Raw genomic sequence first — 27681 nt, 5'->3', positions numbered from 1 at the left:
CAGCCTGATGTGCTAACACGCTGGGTGCAGTGAGTATTTGGTCTCTGACATCAGTCAATGTATCCCGAGACTGTGTGAAAGTCCATATTGACACATGGAGCTTCTCTGGTAGTTCAGTGGTTAAGAATCTGCCTACCAACCATCCCTGATCTGGGAAGTTTTCACATGCATCTTGGCAACTAAGCCCGTGCACCACAACTCCCGAAGCCCCCGCGTTCTAGAGACTGTGCGCTCTGCAGCAAGAGAAGGCACTGCAGCGAGAAACCCACACACCGCAACTAGAGAGCAGCCTCCTCTCGCGGCAATTGGAGAAATCTTGTGCAGAGCAACGAAGACCCAGCGCAACCAAAAATAAATAAATAAAAATTAAAAAGAAAACACTGGGAAATGCAATCAAGATGAGATCTAAAGGGTGACTGAGAATTAGGCAGAGGAAAAACAAAGGATCTTGGCACACTCAGGCAGGACCTTGAACCCTGAGCTGAAGAGCTGGATTCCGGAGGGTGAGGGGGGAGCGATGGCTAGAGTGTGAGTGAGTAGAGGAGGCGCCTGCTCAGCCTGGATGCAGGGCCTCTCCCGACCTTGGACTTCCCACTCATGCGATGAGCTGAGGAGGCCAAAATAAGGACCTTTCTAGGCCTGGAGCCTGGAAGGAAAGGGGGCTCTGGATCATAATGGGGAGGGTTTATGAGAGGCCAGTGTGTGGATGACTGAGCAAGACCTTTTGTTCACCCCACCTCCCCTCCCCTCCAAACACCAAGCAAGCTCTGGGGGAGGGGGGCAACAGGGATGCGGAGGCCAGAGGGGAGGCCGGGGACTCTCCCTGAAGGAGACATCGTCTGGGTGCTTGCGTTCTCCTTTGTTACCACATGCTCACTGGACACTTGCTGCGTAAATCAGCCCTGCCCTCTCAGAGGTCCCCACACGGAGGGGAGGTGGAGGACAACCACGAACCCTCAAACACGTTGTAACTGAATTGTCGGGAGCGCAAAAGAAGGGTTAACAGAATGAGGCAGGGCAGGTTTGATCGGGGAGGCCAGGGCTTCTGAGGAAGGGATGTTTGGACTTAGACCTCAAGGAGAAGGGGACGGTCTTGTGAGAAGTGAGGGAAGGGCTATCCAGGCAGGAGGAACAGCAAGTGCAAAGGCCCCGAGGTGGGACTAACTAAGTCTATTGTGATGGAGGCTGTGGGGGCGGGGGCCACACTGGACCTCAGGGGCTTTGGGGAAGGTGTCTAGGGGATGGTATCCGAGCCTTGTTTCTTAGCTCCCAAGGCTGCCCTGGGCACACCAGCGAGAAACCCTCACCACACTGTGTCTTGGACTGCCTCGGGTTCATTTCTCAAATGAATCAGCCTGGCATGGAGCTGATGTGAGCCAAGGCCAGAGGGGCTGGAGACCTCTTCCAGGCCTCCTCTGGAAGGGGAATTTCCAGAACACAGAAACCTCTCGGTGGAATGGAAAAGTTTTGCCTGCTCTTCTAAACTATTGAGTTTGGCAGGTCCTGAGGGTGATAAGCCACCAGGAGGTACCTCCTGAGAATCAGGCAAGGCTGGGGGACCTGAGCCAGCTCCAGGAAGTCAGCATGTGAGAAACACGGTCCTGTGTACCTGTCTGGGTGATGCTCGGCTCCTGAGAGGCCTCAGCCCTGACCTGTCGGGGGTGGGGATAGACATGGTCAGATACAAATGCCCTCAGTCCATGAGGTCAGAACTGGGTCAGAGCAAAGGGGTATTGGAGATGGGATTTTAAAGGATGAGTAGAAGTTTGTGAGCAAGAAAAAGATATCCCAGGAACATGACCCACGGAAGCCCCAGTTTGGCCCTACTTGGCCCCTGTACGTGAGTGACCCAGACTGTCCCCAGCCCTCAGATGTTTTTCTCACTTAATATGGGCAAGGACAAAGCCTCTGGGATCTGGCCAGTCCAAATTTGAGTCCAGGCTTCTTCACTTTCTCAATGACTATGAGTGAGTGAGGCCACACCAAGACTGTCCCCAGCTTACAGGAGAATAAACTGAGGTTTACAGAGGGAGGCCACTCATCCTAGGATGCAGAGGGAAGTGGTCAAAGTCAGGGCTTGGGGGAGGAGAGGGAGACAGTTGAGAATCAGGAGAGGGGGTGTCTTGCCCAAGGCCAGTGTCCTGAGATTGGAAAGAAGGGGAGGAGGGGAAGGAAGTAGCTGGCATAGTGTGTGCAAAGGCCCTGAGGCAGGAACATATTTGGTAGCCTACAGGAACAGCAAGAAGGCAGGTAGGCCAGGAGCTGATGTGTGAGTGGGAGATAGAAGGAAAGGAGAGTGGAGGCATCACATGGGCTATGCAGGGCCTTGGGTTTGGAGCAGGGAAGAGGTGGTATCCAGAGAGACCACTGACAGCTGAATCAGGACTTACCTGGGGATTCAGAGGCCTGGGAGGGAGGTCACTAAATAGGCTCCTATCTGCCTGCCCACATTGACACAAGCCTGCACCCTCCAGTACAAATGAGTGCTTGCCAGGGCACACCAGTACCCACTGCCGATAGACACCCACGCCTAACATCTGGACCTAGACTCACAAATGCACCGATCAGCCACATCTGCTTCCCATGTTGACTGAGATGCAGATCGCATTCGAGTACACACAACTTATATGCACATGCTGCTGAGTGATCCGCGGACAAGACAGACACACGAGCACATGCACATGCTGCACACACTGGCTGCACACACATGCCTCCACCTATCTCCCCACCGCCTGCAAATACACATGTACGTGTGCACACCCCCCAGCCTGCGTCACTAGGAGGCTCAGGAAACACTGCTGGGGGCTCCCTTGAGAGCTGGCTTCCTGTTTTCAAAGTGGCTGGGAACTGCTGATGGAATGTTCTGGACAGGCCCAGCCCCTCCCCCACTGCTTCAGCAACCCTCCCCCATCCAGCCCTGCAGATCCCGCACCCGCTCTGTACCCCAGTACTGACCCTGACCTCTAGTGAGATCAGACGCCACACGATGAAACAGGTTCAGAGAGGTGCTGTGGCCCAAGGACCACACAGGAAGGAAGAAATAGTGCCTGGAGCCCAGACCCTGAGCTCTAACCTGCCTCCCACCAGACCACCATCCCTGGAGGTCCAGGATTCACAGACGGGGAATTGCCCCTTCCTGCCTGGCCTGTGGCCCAGTGCCTTCTGGCTTCTAGGGCCACCCCCATGCAACCCCAAGCTCTCCTGCCCCATGAATCCAATCCTCCCATTCACCACTCACTCTCCTCATCCCATCCCTCTGTGTCCCCCAAGGAGTGCCCTCCCTGTCACAAACAGTAATGAAGCTTCAGCAGCTGATAAAGCAGACCTGGTCTCACCTTCTGGGGGTCAGTGAAAGACCAGCCCAGGCACAAATAAACAAACACAACTACAGCTGTCCCTGAGCCACCAGGATGGCTAAGGACATGCTTGGCTCTCTCTTGTCTGCTAGGGTTGCACAGGCTGTGCCCTCTGCCTGGGATGTTCTTCTCAAGCTCCCTGGAAAACTCCTCTTCATCCATCAAAGCCCCAACTCCAATGTCCTCTCCTGCTCCTAGCCCTCCTAAGACCCTCCAGCCCTCATCCTTCCCATCTGGCCCCACCCTGACTTCATAGGGTGGGGGGTGTTTGTGGTCCTCCAGACTCTGTTCTGGTGTCCTTGTCATGGTTGGTAAAGAGGACCCCTGTCGTCACCTCCGGGGAGTCTCCAAAGTCCCACAGTGATTGGCCTAGTCAGATTCACACGCCCATCCCTGAACCAATCCCTGAGTCTGTGGTGACAAAAACCTCTAATTGGCCAGACCCAGTCACCTGTCTGCATCTGGAAGCAGGAAGTGGACCTGGCTCCCTCTGCCCACCAAAATGTGCGCAGGGAGAGTAGATGCCCTCAGGACCATTTTGCCATGGGTTCAGGGGTCCCCTGCCTGCTGCGTCCTGGCTGGGGAGCCTTGGGCCAAGCCTCCTGTTCTCTTCTGCTCAGTTTTTCTACCTGTGAATTCGACTCAGCATGGCTGAGATGTAGGAGTGCCGAGGGGCCATCCAGGCACTCCCCTCCCCACCCCACACTGTTTAGAGGCCCTGTTTGCCATGTGCCCCCTTCCCCAGCCTTTCGTGTTGCTCTCTGTGGTTCCCTTGAGATGGGGCAGCACAGCGTGGCAGGCGCTGATGGCCGCCGGCTGAGTCACCACTTCCTCCTGGGCCCCTTGCCCAGCCTGATGCTTTCTGGGGACTTTCCTGGCCTTCCCGAACATCAAAACAAGGTTGGGGGTGGGGGTGACTCCTGGGCCAGGGAAGCAAGGGCAGAGGTGTGTGTGGACAAGACGGAGTATACCCTGGCATGGATTAAAATCCCGCATTCTGTCCCCACCTGCAAAGAAGCCATAGCCTTCTCAGATTTGAGGGACTCCACACGTGAACACCCCACACGCCCTCAACCAGGACTGTGAGCGCCCAGCGCTGGGGTGAGTGTGGTCCTTGCTGGCAGACCTGTTTGCACAGGTGCTAGCGGGCACGTGTTCGAGGGTCTGGGTTAGTGGTTTCTCAGCTGCGTGTGCTCGAGTTCGCGGGCCTGTTTGTGTGTCTCTGGTTGTGTGTGTGTGTGTGTGCGTGCCTCGTGGCTGCCCCTGTGTGTAGAGCCCAGTGGGCTTAAAGGACAGACAGACCCAATCCCTCGTTGGAAAAAGGTGTCTCTGGCAATACAGGGAATTCCCTGGGCAACAGCCAGAGAACTGGGAGATTCCTGGTGTGTGGGGGCTGGGATGGGTCAGGCAGGCTGAGGAGATGAGGAGTCATGTGTATGAGCCAGAATTCAGGCTGATGACATCAACTCTAAAATAGTCACCAAGCCCTAATGGCACCGCGGATATAGTGGGGTCCTGGGGTAATAGACATGCAAATCAACAGATACGGGCCTTCCCTTGTGGTCCAGTGGTTAAGACTCTGTGGTTTTAATGAAGAGGGTGTGGGTTTGATCCCCGATCAGGGAATTAAGATCCCACATGCCACGTGGCAAGGCCAAAAAAGAAAAAAACAAAAACCCTAAACATATAAATATATAACTCTGGGAAGGGCAAAGATCAGAAAGCAAATGCATCAGAGCGGGGGTAGGGGAACTAAGGAGGTGCTCTGGCCAAGGGACAGGAAGGTCTACAGCAGAGAAGGTCCTGGGACCATCTGGGGAGAGGGAGCTCCAGATGGAAGCCTTGGCAGGTGCTGAGTTCCTGAGGTGGGGACTAGCTGGAGGAGGGGCCCCATTCATGAAGATCTAAGCCCAGAGCAAGGAGGGGAGGCATTAGGGGGCAGTGCTGGTGGGGAGCAGGGCCACCAGGACGGGCTGTCCTGTAACTGGAGCCGGGCAGGAACATGTCCCCCTGCCCGCCCGCCCCCAGTACTCCCTGCTCGGGACAGAATGTGCCGGGGGGAGAGGCTGGTGGTGGCTGGGCCTGGTGGCTGGAGCAGGGCGGCTGGAAGATTCCTGAACAGCAGCCCAGCTGGGCCTGCTGCCAGTGAGGGCGGAAAGCAAGCAGCAGGCGCCCTGCCTGCCTGTCACCCATGTCCCAGGTTTGGCCCGGTCAGGGCAGGAGAGAGAGAGATGGTAAAGGAGTCAGAGACAGAGAGAGATAGAGATGGTGACTGAGAGAGGGTGAGAGAGAGGCAGACAGGCAGAGATGGTAGGTCAGAGACGGTAAGAGCCAGCGAGACAGCGACGTGAAGAGGCGGAGGTGGGGGAGGCAAAGATGGTGACTGAGGCGGAAGCAGAGAGAGACAGCAGTGAGAGGCAGAGAGAGGCCTGGCCTTGACTCTAAACCGGTGACAGTCCTGATTCTTGGGGGTCCTGGGAATAAAAGTGAAGCAGTGACCCTCCTACCCCCATCAGTCTTTGTTCACACCAGAGTAGATGGGGACTCCCCTCCAGTCACTCCTACCTGCTGTGTGCTGGGTCCCCAGATATGCCCCTGACTTAGCCCCGCTCTCACAGTCTCAGCCAAACAAGTGAATATCTAAATACAAATTTCAGAGACTGACGAAGGCAAAGAAATCATGGGACGGGGGATGGGGGAGGGAATGATGAGGGGTGGTGACTTTAGGTTGGGCTATCCCTGAAATTTAAGGCCAGTGTGTAAAGAGGGGCCAGCTATAGGGAACAGCCTTTTAGCAGAAGGAACAGCATGTGCAAAGCCCCTGAAGTGGGAGTCAGCTTGGGGCGTTTGAGCAGCAGCCAGGGATGGAGGGGGAAACTGGAGGGAGAGGTGGGTGGTGGTCTTAGAGGAACAAGGAGGGGAGGGATTTTATTTCAAAGGAACATTTGGCCACACTCCTCTATACTCTGTGGGCCCCACACAACATCCAGGGAGTTCCCTGAATTCTGGGCTGCCTGGCCTAGCTCCATGCTGGTTGTCATTTATCCGAACGAGAAAATCCACCTCCTTTAGGGATCAGGTTCCAGAGAGTTGCAGACGCAGGAGTCCTGGGGACACGAGGTAGCTTGTCCTCCCAAGCCCCCTGGGGGAACCTTTCATAATTGTGTACCCACATCCACTGTTGCAATAAACACCTCAGACTCTTCTTAGTTTGGGAACATGAATCTGTAAACTGCGATCTTGCGTCTTCCACAATCCAGCTGATGGGGAACTCAGCCCCACCTGAGGCTGCCATTTGGGGATGTGGGTAACCACACTGTAGGAACATCTCCGCCCTGCCACTGGGCCCCCAGGAACTCCAGGTCTGACAAGTTCCAAGCTTGATGGCCAATCAGCTACCCAGGGCAGATACTGCTGGACTGGGAGGACTAGGTGGACCCCAAGACCAGGAGATGTTGGGAATCAGGGCCTAAATTTAGACCAGGGAGGAAAGTGATTGATGTTAAGAGGAAGTGTCCTAGAGCCTCAGATAGGGAAACTGAGGTTCAGAAGCAAGTGACTTCCGAACCCATCACCACAGAGAGCAAAGCCTGAACACTGAGCTCCTAGTGTCCTGCTCCAGGGTCTCCCCAGCCCTCAATCCTGCCCCTCAGCCCCACCCGCGGCCACTCTGGGCTGCTAGTTAATTTTCACTGCTTTCGGAAGACTGGTGGGCAGACAGTCAAGGCTGTAGCGGGTGGTCTAATTGGGCCCCACCCAAGGGGGCGGGGCCTCTGGTCTGGGGAGGAGCCTGAGTTGCATGGGATTCCAGCGTTCCGGGGCGATTTCGAGTGGCAGCTCCAACCCTATGTGACCCTGGGCAAGCTACCTCATTCTGTTGGACTTACTTTCCACACCTGCAGCTCCAGAAAAGCGACAACCTCCAGGCCACTAGAGCTGCCCTAGAGCTCTGTGGGTACTCAGACGAACCCCATACAAGCACAACCACAGTCACTTGAGTCCCAGTTATCAGGGGGTGGAAATGACCCAAATGTCCATCAACAGAGGCTGAGTGGATAATAAAACGTGGTGCATCTACACAATGGAATATCATTTGGCCATCAAAAGGACCGAAGCATGGATTCCTGCTGCAACAAAAGTGGCTGAACTCCATGCTGAGTGAAAGAAGCCAGACACAAAAGGCCACATATTCAATGAGCTCATCTACATGCAATGTCCAGAACAGGCAAATTCGGAGACCAAAGGAAGCAGATGAGTGGTTGCCTGGGGCTAAGGGAGGAGGAATGGGGAGTGACGGCTCGTCGGGACAGGGTCTCCTTTGGGGGAATGGGGAGTGACGGCTCATGGGGACAGGGTCTCCTTTGGGGCTGATGAGCATAATTGGGAATTACAGGTGATGGTGGCACAATATTGGAAAGGTCCTAAATGCTAAGCACACTTACAAATGGCAAATGAATTGAATCTCAGTAAAAGTGGGTTCAATCCCTGGGTCAGGAAGATCCCTTGGAGAAGGAAATGGCAACCCACTCCAGTATGCTTGCCTGGGAAATCCCATGGACAGAGAGGAGCCTGGCAGGCTACAGTCCATGGGGTTGCAAAGAGTCAGACAAGACTGAGTGACTAAACAATGACAACAAAAGCAGAAACAGCCCAGGCTCCGCAGACAGGCAGGATCCTCCTGCCTCTGGCCTCCCTCCCACCTGCTCGGCTCCACTCTGAGGAGACAGATGAGGCCTCCGCCAGCTCTGCTCCCAGCCTTGCAACCACACTAAGGGAGAGATGTGGTGTCAGTCTCCCTCTGTCCTTGAATCTCAGCTTCACCTTCTGGTCAATGGGCCCCTCAACCCTCCTTAGCCTGGAATTTCATCTGATCCAGACCCAAGATGGTGGTCAAGGCCACTCAACTTTCTCAGCACCTGGGGGCGATAAACCACTAAGCCCAAGCTCTTCCTCTGTGACTTTTATTTTTTAAAAAATGTACAAAAGAGAACAATTTAAGGCTTATCCGAAATGTGGAGTCCCAGGCAGGGGCCCTGCCTCGGCCGGGTCTCTGCACTTGGAGGCTTGTCCAGCTGCCCATCATGTTGTGTCCCTCTGGGACACAGGGGGTGTTCAGAAGCATACTGTGGCCCTACTCTGTCACCCCAGGCTGACTTCTGTCCCCACAGCCTGGGTTAATGCTCTGCTGTCCCTGTCTTGAAATTCTTAATTCTTGAACAAGTGGCCCCACGGCTTCATTCTGCAAGTTATGTAGCCGGTCTTGTCTGTCTGCCTTTGAACCTGTGTTTTTCAGGCCATGCAGTACCCAGGCAGTGCTCATGTGCTGGAGTGTGTGGAGGCACCCAGGCGCTCCAGCCTGGGATAGGAGTCTCTGGTTTTCAAAGGTTTTAAGGCTGGAGTCGCTGCACCTGCCACCCTTCAGCCCCACATGGCCCTGATGACCTGCTTTCCTGAATGCCTCGTTCCTGGGCCCTCTCGCCTCCCGGACCTTGCACTATGGCCTCGACTGAGCCCATATGCCAAAGATGCTCTCTGAGCCCCACTCCAAAGATGAAGGGGACGGTCTCCAAACATCAGTCAGCTCTGACCTTCTTCGACTTTTCCTCTTGCTTGCCTGCCTACCAAGCTCTTGTTCATACACCAAAGCCTTAGCTAAAATGCCCTTTCCCCAGGAAGCCTTCTCCACTCCGTCTTTGGACTCTCCCAGCTCGGGGTCCTTTCCTCTGGTCCTGTGGGTCTGGAAGTATTTATGTCTGGTTCTGTCGCTCCCAGTCTGGAGGCTAATGAGGGAACACAGGCCGACGCAGACAGGTTGAATGGTTTCTCAGATCCTACTGTGGGTATCTGGTACCTTATGAGGACCAGTCCAGATGTGTCAAGACTCCAGACTGGCTCTTCCTCTGTGTGATGTTGGAACGGCCCTGTTTTGTTCTGAGACTCAGTTTCCCCAACTTCAGTGTAGTCAGCCCGGAGTCTGTTCTTCATCTAGCCGCTCCTTGCTCATGTCCGTGGTGGCTGGAAGCATGTGTAAACACCGTATCCTTTGAAGTTTCCACTCGACACTCAGCAGGTCATGCAGCGTGGCCTCCGGGCCTCCGACGGTGGGTTTGGATCCTCCTGCCAGAAATGATCCCGTCAAGTCTCAGGAGGCCCTGGAGGCTCAGAAACGCCCCCACCCCATCCCCCTGGATCTCCACTCCCACCCTAGGTTAGGGAGCAACACTTAGGAACAGACTGAGATGCAAAGTGGATTCAGGCCCTGAACAGGACGTAGAAGATGCTCTTATCACTTTAAAATAGAAGAAATTTAGTTTTGACTGCATCGGGTCTTAATCGCTGCACACAGGCTTCTCTCTAGTGGTGATGGTGCAGGCTTCAGAGCGTGTGGGCTCTGTAGTTTACAGCACTCGGGCTCTCAAGTTGAGGCTCGAGGACTTAGTAGTTGGGGCGCATGGGCTTGACTGCCTCATAGTATGTGGGATCCTACTGGCCCGACCAGGGATCGAACCCTGTCTTGGAAGGTGGATTCCTCCCTGGACCACCAGGGAAGCCCCTAGGAGTTCTACCATTACTGAAGATTCACCTGTGGTTCCTTCCCCTCCTCTTGGCTCCCAGGGCCTTGGAGAGGCACAGGGGCTTAGTGAATCCCCAAGCTCACCTCGGAGTACAGGGGCGGTGGGCGGTAGCGGAACTCCTGGATGTAGGCAAAGAAGGGGCCTTCCATGCTCATGTCAGAGTCCTGTAGTAGTGGCAAGAGGCTCTGCTCCATGGCTGCCACCTCCTCGTCAGGCACCACCTCGGAGTACTCGGGAGGGGCTGGAATTGAGAGACAGGGTGGGTGAGGCTGGTAGAGGAGGATGGGAGCCCCAGCATCGGGGCAATGGCCAGGTGGAGCTGGCGTGTGCCAGTTCTGGGGCTACTGGGCTGTGTGCCCCTGGATTGGGATTCCTGGGGGGGACTCAGGTTGCCAACATGATCGTTCCAGAGCACTTCTACAGATGGGGGCAGCAAGCGAAGCTGGAAGGGAAGAGAGTCAGCCAGGCCCTCGCCTCTCTCCCACCCATGCCCACCCACAGCAGGAGGGAAAGTTCACCTTCAGGCCGCTCTGGCAGGATCCCCAGCCCCCAGTCCATCAGGAAGCTGGCATGGCTGCCCACACTGGATGAGCGGCTGCCGAAAGGGTGCAGAGGGATGGTGCCGATGACCAGTGGGAGCTCCAAGAGCAGCTTGGATGAGCCCGGGATGTCCACGCAGACCTGGAGGGAAGTACCGCAATTCAGAAGACCAGTCACGCGGGCAGCCTTGGCCACGTGCTCCTCCTTACAGGAGGAGGCCCAGAGGTCCCGGCTCTAGCCTCAAGGAGGGAAGGGGACCCCAGGCTGGTTGTTGTTGCTGTTCGGTAACTAAGTTGTGTCCAACTCCATGACCCCATGGACTGTAGCAGGCCAGGCTTCCCAGTCCTTCACCATCTCCCTGAGTTTGCTCAAGCTCATGTCCATTGAGTCAGTGACGTCATCCAACCATCTCATCCTCTGTCTCCCTCTTTTCCTCCTGCCCTCCATCTTTCCCAGCATCAGGGACACAGCAAATGCAACCACCCCGGCCTCTGAGGATACTCTACCTTGAGGGCATAGTCCACGTGCAGCACACGACAGTGCAGGATAGAAGGACCCACGGGAGGGATCCGCAGAGCCCGGCCCTGCCACAGCGCCCGCCGCCCGGGGCCCACAGGCTCCCCCGAGAGGCTAGCCACCACAGCTCGCTTCTGTTTTCGGGCACCTCGCGCCATGAAGGTCTGGGTCTGGACCACGGCTGCCCGAGGCAGCACGGGGCGCGTGGAGCCGTTGTCGATCTCAGCGAAGACAGGGATCACTTCACCTGTTAGGTGGAACCGCAGGGCCTCAGTTTCCCCACCTGCAACCCTGACACTGGCCTTCTTCCCAATCCAGGCCCTCCCACCTGTTACCTGGTGTGTAGCCCTTGCGGTCGATCTTGGCTGAGAGGGAGACAAGGCCACGGTTACTGTACCAGGATCGGGCGATCTTTTCCCGAGCTCCGGCTTGAGGGGCCTGGTCGGGGGTGGCGGGGAAGGAAAAGGATGTGAAACGGGTCCCATTGTACCAACCACAGACCCTGTGGAGCTTCTAAACCACCCTCAGCTGAAGGAAGATTTGAGGCAGGGCCAAGCATCCTGGTTTCTAACAGTCTGTTTGCAAAATGGATCCAGGAACGTGACCCATCTCATTAAGCTATAAACAAGTGAACAAGCCAGGCACTTAGTGTGTTAACGAGTGCTCAGTAAGCCATTACTATTGTAAGCCCTGACTGCGCCCCCTTTCACAGACAAGGGACGTGTGGGAGGCTCAGAGAGGGTGAGACACTCACTCGGAGCCACCAAGCAAACTGGCGCAGCTGGTTCTTGCACCTAGCTCCACCGGCATTCCCATGCCTGCCTCCCTCCCTGCCAGGGCTCAGCTATGACCCCCACTTTGTGAAGGGAGGAGCGAGGAGCCAATCACCATGGAGCCAGGACCCTGCCTGCGACGCCCCCAACCCACCAAGGGCAGCCACTCACCAGCAGAGCCGGTGTGTTGATATCCACAGGCTCAATAACAGTAAACACCTTCCTTGTCCGACGGGCAGGGACCCAGGGCCGGTGGAGGGTGGCTTTGATGCAGTATCTGACACTGCCGTGTTTGCCTTCAAAGGAAGTCACTAGCGTCCTGGGGATGGACGGAAGGTAAGACCCAGAGACACCCAGGTGGGAGATCCCCAAAGGCTTTGGGGGATGAGAGACAGGAGACACTCTAGGGGGCCTCCCAGGGAGACAATCTTGGGTCTCAGTGGCCCCCATATACCGAGCAGTGGAGTCTCAAACCTGGAAGGGGCTGCAGACTTAGGGACACTTAGAGGCTCCCCCACAATCCTGCACCCCACTCGACTTACGGTGGCAGCTGGAAGCTGAATGGGAATTCATGACGCCCAGGAGGCAGCGTTGTGGTCTCTCCAGTGCCTGCAGGTAGGAGTAAGAGGGGGCGGCTCAGTGGCTGCGAAGGGGCTCCCGGAGCACACAGCAAGCGCAGTGCAAGGGTCCCCCGGCTGGTACCTGGCGCGAGTAGCGTGGCACGGTGGCTCACAACCTCCACGCGCTCGCTGTAGCTCTGCGTATACGCCGTGCTCGAGCCCGCGCTGCGAGACTCGGTCCAGTGCACATGGGCGCGACCCCGCGCGCGCAGCTTCAGGGAGCTCACTCGCGCCGGGCCCGCTAGCTCCAGAAGCACTCGGCCGGCCACCGCCTGGCCGCCGCTGAACACGGGCTCAGAGCCCGCGCTAGCACCATCCAGCAGCACTACGAATGCCTTCACCTTGTCGAACAGCATCGCCGCGGGGATACGAACTCGCGGCGAGCGGCCCCTGGCTTCGAACCCGCGGCACGGCGGCTCTAGGGCTGCAGCCTCAGGACAGGAGCCCACCAGGCGCGCGCAGGCGCACTCCAAGGTCGGGCCAGAGACTCTTCACGGCCTGCGCCGGCGCCGCATTTATACGGCGGGAGGGGCGGGGCGAGACGCAGGTCCCGCCCCCGGAGGGGAATACGCCAATGGCGCGGCAAGAGGCGTGGTCTTGCCCAGGCTTGGAGCAAAATAACAAAAGCCCCGGCTTGCGGCTGGCGGCCTTCTACCCTCTTGGACCCTGGGATGAGACAAGCATCGCGGCACGGAACAAGTATCTCTCAGACTGCAGGGGTGAACAGGAAAAACCGAGGCCAGGTCACCTAGCAAGAGCGTTCTGCCGTCGGGTTAATCATCTACCGTCCGCCACTTGCAGACGTGACTCGATGCATGTCCAGCCGGGGCTGGAGGAAACGGCCAGGTCCCTGAGAGTCTAGGACTACCTACCTCGGGCCTCAGCTCGGCCCCCCCACCCCCCACCCCGTGCAATGGGGGAAGGAGGAAGAAGTGGTCGGGGCCTCCCAACACTGGGCGCCTGCTGCCCCTACCTATGATTTGAAACCCGCTTAGCTGGGTGACCTGGTCTAATGACATCTCGGAGCCTGAGTTCCAGTTCGTAGAGCCAGAACAAAATCAGCCCCGACCTCAGAGAGTTGTGCATGAATCGCGGTGTAGCCCTACTCGACCCCTCCCAGAGCCTCTCTCCCGACTCATCCACCCGCCCCTGACACACTGCCACTCAGCGGCGCCTCAGCGCTTTTGCCCCACGTTCCTTTCCAAACTTTCAGCACCTGCCCTCTCCACCCCCATTACCCACCCTCCCCGCCTCCGCAAACTTCTGTTTGCTCTTTTGACCCAGCTCTTCCCCTCACAGACAGAGCCAAGTACCGGGGGAGCTCATGGAATCGCCGGGACGGTAACCACTCTCTGGACCTGTTTACACAGAGAGAGGAACCTTAAGTAGGGTTTCCAAGTCGGAAGCTTGGAAGTACGCGATCTGCGAAGTGCCTGCGCCCTCTTGTGGCAGCGTCATACATTGCTGCTTGAACCCACTCCCTACCTTGTTGAGTCCCTAAGTCGTATCCAACTTTTTGCCACCCCGTGAACTGCAGGAGAAGGCGATGGCACCCCACTCCAGTACTCTTGCCTGGAAAATCCCATGGATGGAGGAGCCTGGTAGGCTGCAGTCCATGGGGTCGCTAAGAGTCGGACACGACTGAGCGACTTCACTTTCACTTTTCACTTTCATGCACTGGAGAAGGAAATGGCAACCCACTCCAGTGTTCTTGCCTGGAGAATCCCAGGGACGGGGGAGCCTGGTGGGCTGCCATCTCTGGGGTCGCACAGAGTCGGACACGACTGAAGCGACTTAGCAGCCACAGCAGAACTGCAGACACCAGGCTTCCCTGTCCTTCACCATTTCCCAGAGTTTGCTCAAACTCATGTCATGAAACCATCCTCCTGCCCTCAACCTTTTCCAGCATCAGGGTCTTTTCCAATGAGTTGGCTTTTCCCATCAAGTGGCCAGAGTATCGGAGCTTCAGCTTCAGCATCAGTCCTTCCAATGAATATTCAGGGCTGATTTCCTTTAGGAAGTCCTAAAACCCTTTACCTTGGCCATCCCTTCTGAGTCTGGCTCAGCCTGGCTGGAACCCCGCTGAGGCCAGGACACCCCCAGTGGGAGGCGGCCATAACCAACACAACCAGTCAGTGCAAACCGGTAGAGAAGGGTAGAGGCTGTCTACTCAGTGATCAGCCTGGTGGAGGGCTCTGGGGCTGAAATAAGGCACTCGACCTTCTCCCAGGGCCAAGTGAAGTCTAGAAAGAAGACAGGAGGCCACAGGCCCAGGAAAAGGCAGGGAATAGAGTGACCTTGGGGGCATGGGATGGCTCATACTTTCTTTTTGGTCACACAAGACTTGTGGGATCTTAGTTTCTTGACCAGGTACCAGGTATTGAACCCACACCCCCTGCGATGGAAGCTCAAGAGTTTTAACCACTGGACTGCCAGGGTAATCCTGGGAAGGTTCATTCTGAGCCAGTGTCCTCAGTCCATTTCACAGATGGGTTCCCCCAGAGACCCAGAGAGGAGCAGGGACTCACCAGAAGTCACACAGCAACTCTGCTTCACTCCTCCAGTATCTTAAGGAAGCCACCATTGAGTGGGAGTAGGAGGGCTGGAGGGTGAGACCAGCTCCGATTTCCCTGAGTCTCAAGGAAAGGGAAGTGCTTACAGGGCCCCTTATTGCCTCATTCCATGCCAGCTATGCTTTGGTTTGCACAGCGTGAGAGCCTCCCACACCTGGCGGCAGTTTGGACAAAGTAATAAGTCTGTAGGCAAAGCATCTAGTGTGTGCAGGGCCGGAAGTAAGGGTGCTGTGGCAGGGAGCCAGATTTGAAAGCTGCATCCTGTTTCTACCCATCTTGCAGATGGGTATAGTGAGGTCTGCCTTCCCTGAAGAAGTAGCCAACAGCCCAGAGAGGCCAACATCCTCTTCAGCCACACAGCAGGTGCTAGAGCACAGACTTACTCTTTCTGTCCCTGCCTCCCCTACTTCTGCTCTCAACTGGCTGTATGGCCTAAGGGAGGAGGACCGAGGTTCAGAGCAAGCAGGGACATGTCCAGGACTCCTAATTTGATCTGACCCTACCCCAAGTCTTCTCCCTGCCTCGGATGCATTCCCACCCCCTTACCTGCAAACACCACCAAAATCTCCAATCCAGCAAACAACCCTTCATGTAAACGTTGGTAAAGGGCACTGGCCGGGGGTGAGACACGGGCCTTCTTTGGGAATCAGAGCCCCCAGGCCTGGGGCTAATGAGACATCCTGGAGTTTAGAGAGGAGGATCTCCTAGCTCCACCAAGGGGTCCCCTGAAACCGAGGGGGTCCTGTGGGGCTCCCAGGCACAGAGGCCTTTCTGACCCCATTTCTTGACTCCAGCCCCCATAACCTTTCCTGAGTTTCATAGGGTGGGTTTGAACAGTTGTTAATCAAGAGAAAAGCCAAGAAACCCCCTGAGACAAGATTACAGGGAACAGAGATGCTCACAAAGATTAGAAGACCAACCACCTGAGATGAGATTAAGGGCCTGCAAGCCCTGCTCACACCTTAATGTTATCAAAGACCCCCAATGTTGAGCCACTATTATAAAACCCCTCATCTAGTTTTCTGGGGTGGAGACATCGTTTTTCAAGGCAGAAGCCAGGTGTGTCTCCCTTTGCCTGGCAAAACAGTAAAACTATACTTTTCCACTTCACCCAAAACTTTGTCCTGATCCCTTTGATTCCTCACTGCTGAATCGGGAGGGCAAGCGATTGCTAACACCCTCAGACTCCATATGGGGCGGGGCGGGTGGGGTTGGGGGATGTCTCCACCGCATATCCTCTAGGTCAAGGGACTCCTAGTGTCCGGGTAAGACAATCCCCCTCTTGAGAAGGGTTGCCAGCCCACACGGCCTCTAAAGAGCTTGGAAAGGGGCGCCCAGACCTGAGAAGAGGGGTCGGTGGCAGGGATTCTGGCTCGGGGGTGGGGGACATGAGCGGCTCACCTCGGAGCAGCAGCTGCCGCCGTCGCAGGTACGTCTCGGCGGCCGCGTAGTCGCTGGAGACGGCGTTGACACCCACGCTTCGGCCCTCGAGCCAGTGCGTGACCGCCCCGCCGCGCGCCGCCACCTCGAGCGCTAGCACCCGCAGCGGCGCCGCCACCTCCAGCAGCACCCGGCCGCACAGGCGCTCCCCGCCGCGGTACGCGTCGCCCGGGCCCCGCGCCAGCTCCAGCGCGAAGCTGCGCACGCCCCCCGGGCGCATGGCGGTGGCCAGGGCGCACGGCGGGGATGGTGTCCCGGAGCGGCTCCGCCCGGCGCGCTGCTGGGCAGCGTCTGCCGACCTCTCTGGTCTCAGTGCTGGTCTTCGCCGCGCCGGACGCCCCTCCCGAGCTTTCTCCTGCTTCTGCGAACTTGTGTGGACGCCGCCGGCCCCGGGCCGGCGCGCGGTTGGCTGACTTCCTGGTCCTCCGTGTCCGCCCTCGTGACGCGCTCGGGCCTCCGGGGACGTGCCGCCCGCGTGTCCGCGCGTTTGACTTTGCTACCCCCCAGGGCGGGGCGGGTCCTGTTTTTGCAGGGTAGGCGCTGTTGAGTCAGAGGCGGGCGGGGGCGGATGTGGCTGGCGCGGAGCGGAGGCCACCACCCGGGATCTGTCTAGTGGACTCATTCGTCCCCTGCCCGGCACCTTTGGACCCGGCGCGGCCCCAGCCTCCTCCCCGGCCTTCCTGCCATCATCTGGTTGTTCCCCAAACACACCAAGCTCGGGTCTTGCTTCTTGGCCTTTGCGCTGGCGGTTGCTGCTAGGAACGCCCTTCTCCAGGTCTCCATGTCCAAATGTCACCTCCTCGGAGACATGCTCTGGACTTAATTCTTTGTGGCTCTGGCCAATGTGTTTGTGACTGCTGTGTGTTCTCTGTTGTGCCTTCTCCATCAGACTGGGTGTCCCCAAGGGTGAGCCCCGTGCTGTTTTCAGCACCTGATCTCACAGAAGAGGAAACTGAGGCCCCTCAGAGAGGCAGTCGCTGCCCAGAGGCACCCAGCGGTGGCTGACTCGGGACTCGAACCCACATCTTACCTCAGCCCACCGACACCTCCCCGGGTCCTTCTTGTTCTTGTGTCCCACCTATCACCCCCAGGCAGGTGGCCCACGGCTTTATCAGAGGCTGCCAGAGCCTGGGCTCTCAGCTGGATCCAGAGTAGCCTCCCTCTCCACAGGGCCCAGCATCTGCCAAGAGCCTGCCTCCGCACCTGACTCCAGGACTCTGAGCCCAAGGCCTGGAAGGACCTTTCTGATTCTACTTGTCTGAGACCTTCCCCTCCATTCTGCCCCAGAGAGGCCTCTCTAAGCCCAGGATCACAGTAGTCCCCTCCCCATGGAGTGACCTCCACCGAGTCCATTCTTCCCCTTGGCCTGTGGACCCCTGAATGTAAATCCTGGCTCATCCCTCTTCACTCCGTAGCCCCAGACAGATGGTTTCACTTCTCTGTGTCTCCCCATCCTACCCTGGTCAGGTTCTGGTGAAGACTCGTCATTATACTGTCTGTATACAGCAGGTGCTCAATCCACATTCATCAAAAACGGAATGGCCCTCCTCACTCATGTCACTTCCCCCTCTGGACCGTGACTTAGAGTCCCACTGGAGCCTGGCCCCTACAAGGTGCTCTGGCAAAGCGAGCTGGAGGGACGTCCTGACTATCCACTTCCCCTGCGGGCCAGGGCTGGGCCCTGCTCTCTGCAGGGTCCCTTTCTTGGTACCAGGTGTCCTCAGGGAGGTGTGGAGTTCAGGCCTGGGAGACCACTAGGCTAGGATGGGATGGGCTCACCTTGACCCCCACATCCGGTCTGGAATCCCCAGGGCCCTGGTATCCACTTCCCATGTTATGATACGAGTGTCCACCAGCCACACACAACAGGCAGCAAGTGGGCGGGTCCTGCTTTATTTGGAACTGGCAAGGACCCCTCTCCTGGCTGCCCCACACCCACCCGGGGCCTGGAGAGAGCCGAGGGTCGGGGAGGGGCGTACCACGGGAATCAGGGGACCAGAGGAAGCTCCAAGCTCCCCCAGCTCCAATCAGGGAGGAAGCAGACCTGCCCTCCCCTGCCATCTGGCCCTACTCTCTGCCTGAACAGTCTGGGTGGGGTGCAGTGGTTCGGGCCCCAGTCCACTCAGCCCAACTCAGCTTCGGCTCCTTGCACTCCAAGAGGCGCCACTGTACAGGGCTTCTTGGATGGCGTGGAAGTGGCGGCCACACGATGGCCAAAATTGAGGGGTCCGGTGGCAGGCAGGGCTGTCACCCACAGTCTGAAGGGGCCACGGGTGGCCACCAGTGTGGGGGACTCCGAGCCACCTGGTCTAGGGGGCCGGAGCCGGGCCAGGGAGGCAGGGCGGGTGGGGGTGGGCGTATGGCTTGGGTGATGAGGCCAGGCAGGGCCTGCAGGGAGGTGCCCAACGCATCCAGGCGGCTTTCAAGGGCAGCCAGGCGGGCCTCAAGCTCCTCGTGCTGGGCGTGCAGCTCGGACATGAGGTCGTACATGACATTCTGGGTCTGCCGAACAGAGAGGCGGGAGAGAGAGGAGAAACCAGGTGAGAGAGAGGGAGGGATGGGCACAGAGAGACGGCAGGGCAGCCCCGGCTGGGCGGTGACCCACTAACTGGACCTACGTGAGGGACAACTGTAAGTGCACTACCAGCCCAGCCCAAGGTCTCTTGGGTGGACCCCAGGGAGTGGCAGGAGAGCAGGTGAGGCGAGACACAGGTCTTGAATGCCAGGCTCGGGCCCAGCAGTCCAGGGGAAGGTCAAGGGGGGTCCTGGGGCCCAGTGGGTGTGACCAGAGTTGCTCTGAGGGGATGAACTAGCCACATGGTGCATAAAATCAGAGGGTGGTCTTGGGTGATTCTGGACTGACGTTGTTCCAGGCTGGGAACACGGTCGAGGGGGAGGAGGCTAGGTTGTAAACTGTCCCCCGCTTCCCACATTAGACTGGGGAGGGGGGGATGGGGGTCTTGGGGAGAGGTGACCGCGCCAAGGATCCGACTCCATCACAGACCAGGGGACACGACCGCCACAACAGCCACTGTTACAGCAAGTGGTGGGGTGTCCCTGCCACCTCGACTGCTTCTCACAACCCAGCAAGCAGGGGTGTCCAGATAGATGAGCCGGGGAATTGTAGGGGGAGGTGGGACACACACGGACAGCCCTTGGTGCAGATGTTGCTGTAGCCACCAGGTGGCGCTAGACCGTGGTTCCATTCTCAGCCCAGCTCCCTGCAGACTAGACCCTCCTGCCCGGCTACCCACCCGCCCTCCGGGGTTGGTCCGCAGCTCACCACCCATTCTGGGCCTCAGGCTTCTGTCACCCCACCCTCCCTCTCCATGCTCTGGCTCTGTGGGAGGGAGATTGGTCATCCACACCACAGCTCCTTCTTTCCGCACCATACCCACAGCCTCTCAGCCCTGAATCTTTACCTGGGCCATTCCTTCCACCCTTTCCTGTTACTGGTAAGCAAATCCCATCCCAGGGTGAACAAATGCCTCTGGGGCCCTCCTAGGGCCACAAAGCCTCATCCCAGCCTGCCTCAAGGGACCACACAGTTCCCAAGGCCAGGGAGTAACATCTGGAAGCATCCAGCCCTTGGATTGGAGAAGGAAATGGCAACCCATTCAGATATTCTTGCCTGGAGAATTCTGTGGACAGAGGAGGCTGGCAGGCTGCAGTCCGTGGAGTCACAAAGAGTTGGACACGACTGAGCAACTGAACAAACAGCGGCTGGATGGTTCTTTTTGGCCCTCTCTGAGGTTTAAGTTTTTATTAGAACATATATTTTGTTTTCGTTGGAGAGATACAAATTAAATCAGCAACCTTGGAAAGCATTAAAACTTAATACTGGAAAACATTTTAACCTTGTTAAATTTTTTTAAAAAATTAGAAACCATATCATCCAATCCAGTGAAAGACTTACTTCAAAGAAACCTTCCTTAAATGTATTTTGAGAGGAGCATACTGCTGTAATTACAGGTTTAAATAACTGTTAGCAATTCACATTTTAATCATCTATACTCATGAAGTAAGTGTGATAATGGATAATCCAGACTATAATATACCTGAGTTTTTCAAAGGCATTTAATATATATATTTGGAGCTGTTATCTCATTTGCATCAAATTAATTGGCCAAGGACTTCTACACGTTCTTAGGATTATGCTCTTTCTACTACCAACTGAATTATTTCTTCAGGCTTCTAGAACATTCCCTTCCAAATTAAGTTCATGTAGATTAGTATTAAATTAAATTGCATTCTTTTTTTATTTTGGCCATACTGCATGGCTTGCGTGATCTCAGTTCTCTGACCAGGGATTGAATTTGGGGCTACAGCAGTGAAAGCCTAGAATCCTAACCACTAGGCTACTAGGGAACTCCCTTAAATTGCATTCTCTTGCTAATGATGAAGAGAGTGAGTCCAAAATGTGATGAGTATGACTAGTAAAATAGAAGAGGACTTCACATTTCCTAAGGATAAGATTAAATTAGGCTCAGATCTATTAATTGATTAGGAGATGGAGTCAATTAGCAAAGTTCACATGTGAACTATTTGTGAAAGGGCAGATGGGGGCTGGGAAAGTGAAAGTGAAGTCGCTCAGTGGTGTCCGACTCTTTATGACCCCATGGACTGTAGCCTACCAGGCTCCTCCCTCCATGGGATTCTCCAGGCAAGAGTACTGGAGTGGGTTGCCATTTCCTTCTCCAGGGGATCTTCCCAACCCAGGGATCAAACCCAGGTCTCCTGAATTCCAGGCAGACGCTTTAACCTCTGAGCTGCCAGGGAACCCCGGGAGTTGAGAAGACTGTGACAAATATTCTAAGAGCTTGCCCAACTGAATTCCAGGCAGACGCTTTAACCTCTGAGCTGCCAGGGAACCCCGGGAGTTGAGAAGACTGTGACAAATATTCTAAGAGCTTGCCCAACTGAATTCCAGGCAGACGCTTTAACCTCTGAGCTGCCAGGGAACCCCGGGAGTTGAGAAGACTGTGACAAATATTCTAAGAGCTTGCCCAACTGAATTCCAGGCAGACGCTTTAACCTCTGAGCTGCCAGGGAACCCCGGGAGTTGAGAAGACTGTGACAAATATTCTAAGAGCTTGCCCAACTGAAGTTGAGTCAGTTGACATATCTTTTAATGGATGAACACAAAGCAAGAAATCGGACGGGACCTGACGTTAGAACTAACAAACAGATTCATTTCTAACACAAACTGATCTTACAGAGCTCTGGCAATTAACTTTAATCTCCTCAAAGATATTAATTGCTATACAAATAAGCTTTCTCCTGAGGCTCTGCTCTCTTGCTTATTTAGTCACCAAGTCATGTCTGACTCTTTGCGACTGCATGGCCTATAGTCCGCCAGGCACCTCTGTCCATGGGATTCTCCAGGCAAGAATGCTGGAGTGGGTATCCATTTCCTTCTTTGGGGGATCTTCCCGACCCAGGGATTAAACCTGTGTCTTCTACATTGGCAGGTGGATTCTTTTACCACTGAGCCGCTTGGGAAGTCTATAATTAGAATGTATATTCATAGCAAAAGAAATTTGTTTTTCTCTTAAACTTTAGAGCCTGTATGTAGCTGACGTTTCTAAATATGAAAGTACCACTTCACCAATTCAGCCCACTAATTACATATTCTTATTAGAGTTATTAGTTAAAAGTGTAAAATAGCCGCCAACATTCCAAAGTAAAGATTTTACACACAGATGTAGATCTCTGGCATCTCTCTAACAACTGGAGCCTCCGGTCACAGTGGACCCTTGCAGGCAGGGCTCATGTTCACAGTGGCTGCTCCCTGCCCTGCACCCCTGGCCTGTACCATGGGCACCAGCACTGTTCCTGCCTCCCTGGCAGGAGCTGGGCCTGGTTCTTTACTGAACACCCCGCTCCTCCTCCCTGTCCCCCTCCCCCTCCTCCTCCTTTATCAGGCTTCTCCGGTGGCTCGGACAGTAAAGAATCGTCCTGCAATGCAGGAGACCCAGGTTGGATCCCTAGGTTGGGAAGATCCCCTGGAGAAGGGCATGGCAACCCACTCCAGTATTCTTGCCTGGAGAATTCTATGGACAGAGGAGCCTGGCAGGCTACAGTCCATGGGGTCACAGAAGAGTCAGACATGACTGAGCAATTAACATTTCTCCTCCTCCCCTGAAGGCCCAACCAACCCCCTCTGGCCCCCGGAGCTGCCCCACCTTGCCCTGCCCTCCTCACCTTGGCCAGGTCTGCGAGTGTGTTGGTCTGGTCATTCAGCTTCCCTTGCTCAATCTTCACACTCCGGAGCCTGGGGGACAGGTGGGCAGGTGGGGTTGTGCTGAGGCTGCAGCGGGGTCAGGGGTCTCCCATGCAACTCACCCCACCCAGAGTCACCTTGTGGGGTATGCAGTTGGGGGATGAGGGGCAAGCGGAGGTCCCCTTGCAGCCCGTCCCCTCCTGGCATGCAGAGGGCAGCAGGGCCTGGGGGATGGTTCAGCAGACATGCACTAAGCCCCAGGGAAGAGACTTACTTCTGCGCTCTGGTGGGACCCGGCGGAGCAGAGAGAAACCACAAGGCAATTTTAATCTCAGCACAGCTGGGCGGCCTGTACCCAGCCCGGCCCACTCCCATGTGCACCACCCCAGGGCCCTTGCTCTTGGAAGAGGTCCAGCCTCTGAGGGGGTGGTACCCACCCTCAGGGATGCATCGTCTCTCTGCTTCCTCTCTCCAACAGGGCCCTCCCAGCATATGCAGCTGCCTTCAGCCCTGCAGTCACACTGTATGCCAGCCTGTACCAAGCTCCCGGCCCTGGAGATGGCATTTAGTCCAGAAAACTGTGCCCACACATTTCCTGAGGGGGAAACCGAGGCTCAGAGGGGGCAAAGCCGGTGCCTACTAGCCTCCTACCAGGACTTGAAGCTGCACTGCCACTCAGCCTCTGGGACCTTGGGCCTAGGGACGGCTCCCTGTGCGGGCATGGGGTTTGTCCTCACCCCTTCTCTCCGCCCCTTCTGCAGCTAAGCCAGCCCAGGGAGACCATTTCAGGCAGGCCCCGGCACATCCAACATGTGACAGATGCTTAGAGAGGACCCCTGGGTCCCACCCATCCTGGGTGTTGTCAGTAACCCGGGGAGGACCCACTTCTCGGTCTGGAGAGGTGGAGGCAGATACAGGCCACCCCAACACTGAAGTCTGGGGGTGCCCTGGAGACGAAACAGAGGCTTGCTAAGGAGCCATGGACATGCCTGCCATGGGGAAGTCATTCTTGGCATCTCTGGAACCTTCCTGTTGCAGGTTGAATGGTGTCCCCACAAATGACATGCTGAAGTCCTAACCTCCAGCACCTCACAATGTGACTGTTTGGAAATGGAGTCTCTACAGATTTAATCAGGTTAAGATAACTGGTACACTGGTATCCTTATAAAGGGGGGAAATTTGGACACGCACACAGGGAGGGAGAATGATGTGAAGACACAGGGAGAGCATATGAAGACGGAGGATTGGAGCAATGCTTCTACGAGCCAAGGAGCGCTGGGGCTGCCAACAGCTAGGAGAGATGCCCGCGACAGACATTCCCCTAATGTCCTCAGGGGGAGAATGGTCCTGCCAACACCTTGACTGTGGACTTCTGGCCTCCAGAGGTGCGATCACAAATTCTGTTTGAAACCACCCAGCTTGTGGTACTTTGTTAAAGGAGCCCTGGGAAACGTGTACACTATGCTATATCCCCAGTCTGTCCCCTCTGAGACCACTTCGCCCTTTCCACCGGCTGCTCATACCACACTCCCGCCGTGGGGGCTCTCCAGCTCAGAAGGCGCCATGGCTCCCTCATGCCTGCAGGCGGCACCTCTTGTCTGCTGGGCCCTGTGCTCATTCCCACTGCCCACCTTTGTCCAAACTGGGCACACTCCTTGGTGTGCATGCCCACCTCGTGGTTCCTACCCAAACCCCATCCATCTTTCAGGCCCTAGTCCAAATGTTCTTGATTTCATCAGCTGTTCTTATAAGGCCACTATTTGAGGGGGGTACAGGGGGACCTGAAGGTGAGATAGTCCTGCCCCAGAGCAAAAGAACACAGGTAACTCACAAAGCAGGTGTCTTCTCCACTGACCTATCTGTCCTCAATTCCTACCCTCCAACTTCTCCCAGAGAACTTTCAGGGATATCCCTTAGAGCAAGGTCCAGAGCAGAGACAGGTCTGTGCCCCCCAAGCCTGGCACACCAGCTGGTGGAGGAAATTCTTGTGGGATAACCAAATGAACATATCGAGGGTGTCAACAACAACACCGCTTCCCATTTTCAGAAAATACTACGTGGTAGACAGGCGCAGGCAAGTCATCTGGTCACCCCAACTGTGTTTGATCCATACTCCATTCCTGGAGAAGAGGGCTGTCACCACTGTTTCCACTTTACAGATAAGAAAAATGAAGCTTGAGGTAGCATAGTCACTTGCTCAGGCCCCACAGTTAGGTGGCAGAGACCAGACTGGGACCCTGTGGTCAGTAAACAACCTTTGAAGGGTCAGCAAGGAGGGCTGTAGGGTCTTGTGAGCAAACAGGACAAACACCTGGGCACAGTGATGCCAAGTAAGTGGGGTACCGATTTCTTTCCCTGCTTCCTAGGTGATACTGGAAGCAGAGGTTGGGGGTACCATATGTAACTGAATACTTGCTCTGTGCCATGAACTATGCCAGGCATTTTTGCATATCACTCCATTTAAACCTCCCCACAGTCTTGTGAAGTAGAGATTGTTATCATGAGAAATTAATTCAATCGTAACAATAAATGTAAATGGATTAAACTCTAGCTAAAAAAACAAGGATGGCGCAGTAAACACAATAAATGTTAATGGGCTAAAGTCTAGTTAAAAGACAAGGGTGATGGGGCTCAAGAAGACTTTTAGGGCAATGAATCTGTTCATTATCTTGAGTGTGGTGATAGTTTCATGGGTGTACACATATGTTAATACTTATCAAACTGTGCACTCTAAATAGCTGCAGTTGACTGAATGTTGATTACACTTTAATAAAGCTATTCTTTAAAAAGAGGCAAAATGAGTAAACAGGATTTAAAAAATTAAAGTTAGCTAGCTGAGCTTCCTCGCTCATGGCCTGGTCTTCTACGGCCACACTCTGCTACCCTGCGGTGCCCCAGTAGCTGACCACACTAGCCACACCCTGGAATCTCCCCACAGCAAGCTGCCCGACTCTCCTGCTCACACAGGGGTTGGCAGTGTTGCCTCCCATCTCTGTTCCTTATGGCTGGCTTGATCGCCTTCCTGCTGCACTAGTTCAGACCCTAACATTGTTTTCCTCACTCTCTGATTCATCAGCCCCTGAGTCTGGTTGAGGAGTTCTTAGGGTAAGAATCCATCTGATTGTCCTAGGGAAGCCCAATTGTGAATGAGGTTTTCCAGAATGTAAGAGCTGGGAATGCATAGGCTCATTTTGAAAAGTGCCTTAAGATGCTTGAAAATTTTAAATCAGGAACTATGTGACTCAACTCTAATTTATTGTTGAGTGCCGGATCCCATAGAATTTGGACCTGTTTAAATTCTAGACTGCACACTGTCCCATACCTCCTATATGTAGCTAGTGAATACTGAAATGTGACTCGTCTGAATAAAAACAGGTTGTAAGTGTAAAATACCCATCAGACTGCAAAGATTTAGTATCAAAAACTTTCTAAAATATTAATGATTTTTATATTAGTCACATATTAGTAAGTGATAATGATTTTTACATATTAGGTTGAATAAATATATTCAAATTAATTTCATTTATTTTTCACCTCTTAAAAATGTGGGTGCTAGACAATTTTAAACTATGAATGTTACTCACATAATATTTCTTGTGGACAGTGACTGGCATATTATGGTTTATAGGCCAAATTCTGGGCAGCTGATTGTTTTAGAAAACAAAGTTTTATCGGAGCATAGTTACACCCATTCACCTTGCTGCCTTCCTGCTACAACAGCAGAGCTGAGTAGTTTCAACAGAGACATTTTGGCTCACCAAGCCTGAAATAATTAATATCTGGTCCTTTACAGAAAAAGTCTGCCAACTCCGGCTGAACACTGGATTCACCTGAGGAACTTAAACTTGAGCTCAGGCTGTATCCCAGACTCTACTGTAACTGGCATTTGGTATGGCCCATGGGATTTTAAAAAGCACTCCCTAGGTGACTCCAATGAGCAGCCAACATGAGAACTACTTGATTAAATAATTCTCAGGAAAAAGGGACAACGGAGGAAATTTAGTAATCTCTGATTACCCCACATCATACAAATCAGGCCACAGATTTAATTCTGAGCTTCCTGGAAGCCAAAGCAAGAAGGGGAAACTGCTTTCGTGTCCAGGGGAAACACATTTTGGCTATTCCAGAGAATAAAATATGCTTCCTGCCACTTATGTTGGGTGGTCTGCATGATTTATCAGAGGTGACTGTCCTGCAAAAGTGCTGGTCCCACTATCCCACCCAGCACAGAAGCCGTAGGCCCCAACCAACTGACCCCCCCAAACGGGAATGGTCATGATGTATGTAGCCACGACGAGCCGTCTGGCCTCGTCTGCAGCCTCCTCCCCCGAGCCAGGGCTGCCTCTGTGCCAGGTGGACACAGAAACGCGATGGGAAGGTGCTGGACTTACTGATGGATGGCTTGGAGGAACTTACGCTGGTGTTTCCGAACCCGGGCCTGGTCTGGCTTTTTCACCAGCCTGGTGTGTTTGTAGATGAGCCACGTCTCCCTGAGAACGTTAGCAGCGGCGTTTTTTACCTGAGGCCAAAGAAAGAACAGATCCTTGCTGCTGCTGCTCAGTCATGTCCAACTCTTTGTGACCCCATAGAGTCTAGCCCGCCAGGCTCCTCTGCCCATGGGATTTTTCAGGCAAGAATATTGCAGTGGGTTGCCATTTCCTCCTCCAGGGGATCTTCCCAACCCAGGGATCAAACCTACATCTACTGCATTGGCAGGTGGATTCTTTACCACTGAGCCACCTGGGAAGCCCCGAGTAGGCACAAAACTATGGAAGGCTCTGGAAACTTCTGGAAACTTCCAGAAACTCCCAGAAACTGGAATGGAAGTATCCCTCTGGGGTCCTGGGACTGTAAGGCAGGACCATGTTTACCCAGCCACATCTGTACTCTGTGTGTGTGTGTGTGCATGCATGGGTGCCTAATATCACTCACCACAGGCCAGACCCTTTCTATACGTCTTGCTAATGTTACCTCGGTGAATCTACACACGGTTGAATCTCTCTCACTTTATATGTGAGCAAATAGGCACAGACAGACCCACCTGCTGAGGTGGGTCTCTTATACA

General features: G+C 54.9%; 2 protein-coding genes across 5 annotated transcripts in view; both read right to left on the bottom strand.

The window, feature by feature from the left end:
- Positions 1 to 8301: 8301 nt before the first annotated feature.
- On the bottom strand, positions 8302 to 16814 carry ARRDC2 (arrestin domain containing 2). 2 transcript variants are annotated; one of them, XM_070373300.1, is made up of 8 exons: positions 16355 to 16814; positions 12303 to 12369; positions 11932 to 12079; positions 11323 to 11425; positions 10978 to 11234; positions 10450 to 10612; positions 10015 to 10172; positions 8302 to 9473 (listed from the first exon to the last, which is right to left on the bottom strand). In XM_070373300.1, exons 1-8 carry the CDS (start codon positions 16611 to 16613, stop codon positions 9420 to 9422), a joined length of 1209 nt encoding a protein of 402 aa, XP_070229401.1. In that variant the 5' UTR covers positions 16614 to 16814; the 3' UTR covers positions 8302 to 9419. The 2 variants fall into 2 exon arrangements, with proteins under 2 accessions (XP_070229401.1, XP_005897957.1); XM_005897895.3 differs by lacking the exon at positions 16355 to 16814 and adding an exon at positions 12463 to 13029.
- A 1456-nt stretch (positions 16815 to 18270) lies between these two features.
- The window catches only part of KCNN1 (potassium calcium-activated channel subfamily N member 1), a 29506-nt gene continuing 20095 nt past the window's right edge, over positions 18271 to 27681 (bottom strand). Inside the window, exons 7-10 of one of the 3 annotated variants that reach the window (XM_070373299.1) lie at positions 27033 to 27135; positions 23054 to 23211; positions 22598 to 22667; positions 18757 to 18895 (exon numbers count right to left, since the gene is read on the bottom strand). In XM_070373299.1, coding sequence (XP_070229400.1) covers positions 22647 to 22667; positions 23054 to 23211; positions 27033 to 27135 — 282 coding nt within the window. In that variant the 3' untranslated portion in view covers positions 18757 to 18895; positions 22598 to 22646. Of the gene's footprint in view, positions 18896 to 22597; positions 22668 to 23053; positions 23212 to 27007; positions 27136 to 27681 lie in introns of all 3 variants that reach the window. The other 2 variants (XM_070373298.1, XR_011464726.1) reach the window with 2 other exon arrangements.

This window comes from Bos mutus, chromosome 7 (assembly GCF_027580195.1).
Source record: "Bos mutus isolate GX-2022 chromosome 7, NWIPB_WYAK_1.1, whole genome shotgun sequence".
Lineage (NCBI taxonomy): Eukaryota > Metazoa > Chordata > Mammalia > Artiodactyla > Bovidae > Bos > Bos mutus.
Note: the sequence above shows the minus strand (reverse complement) of the source record. Positions and strands in the feature narration are given on the sequence as shown.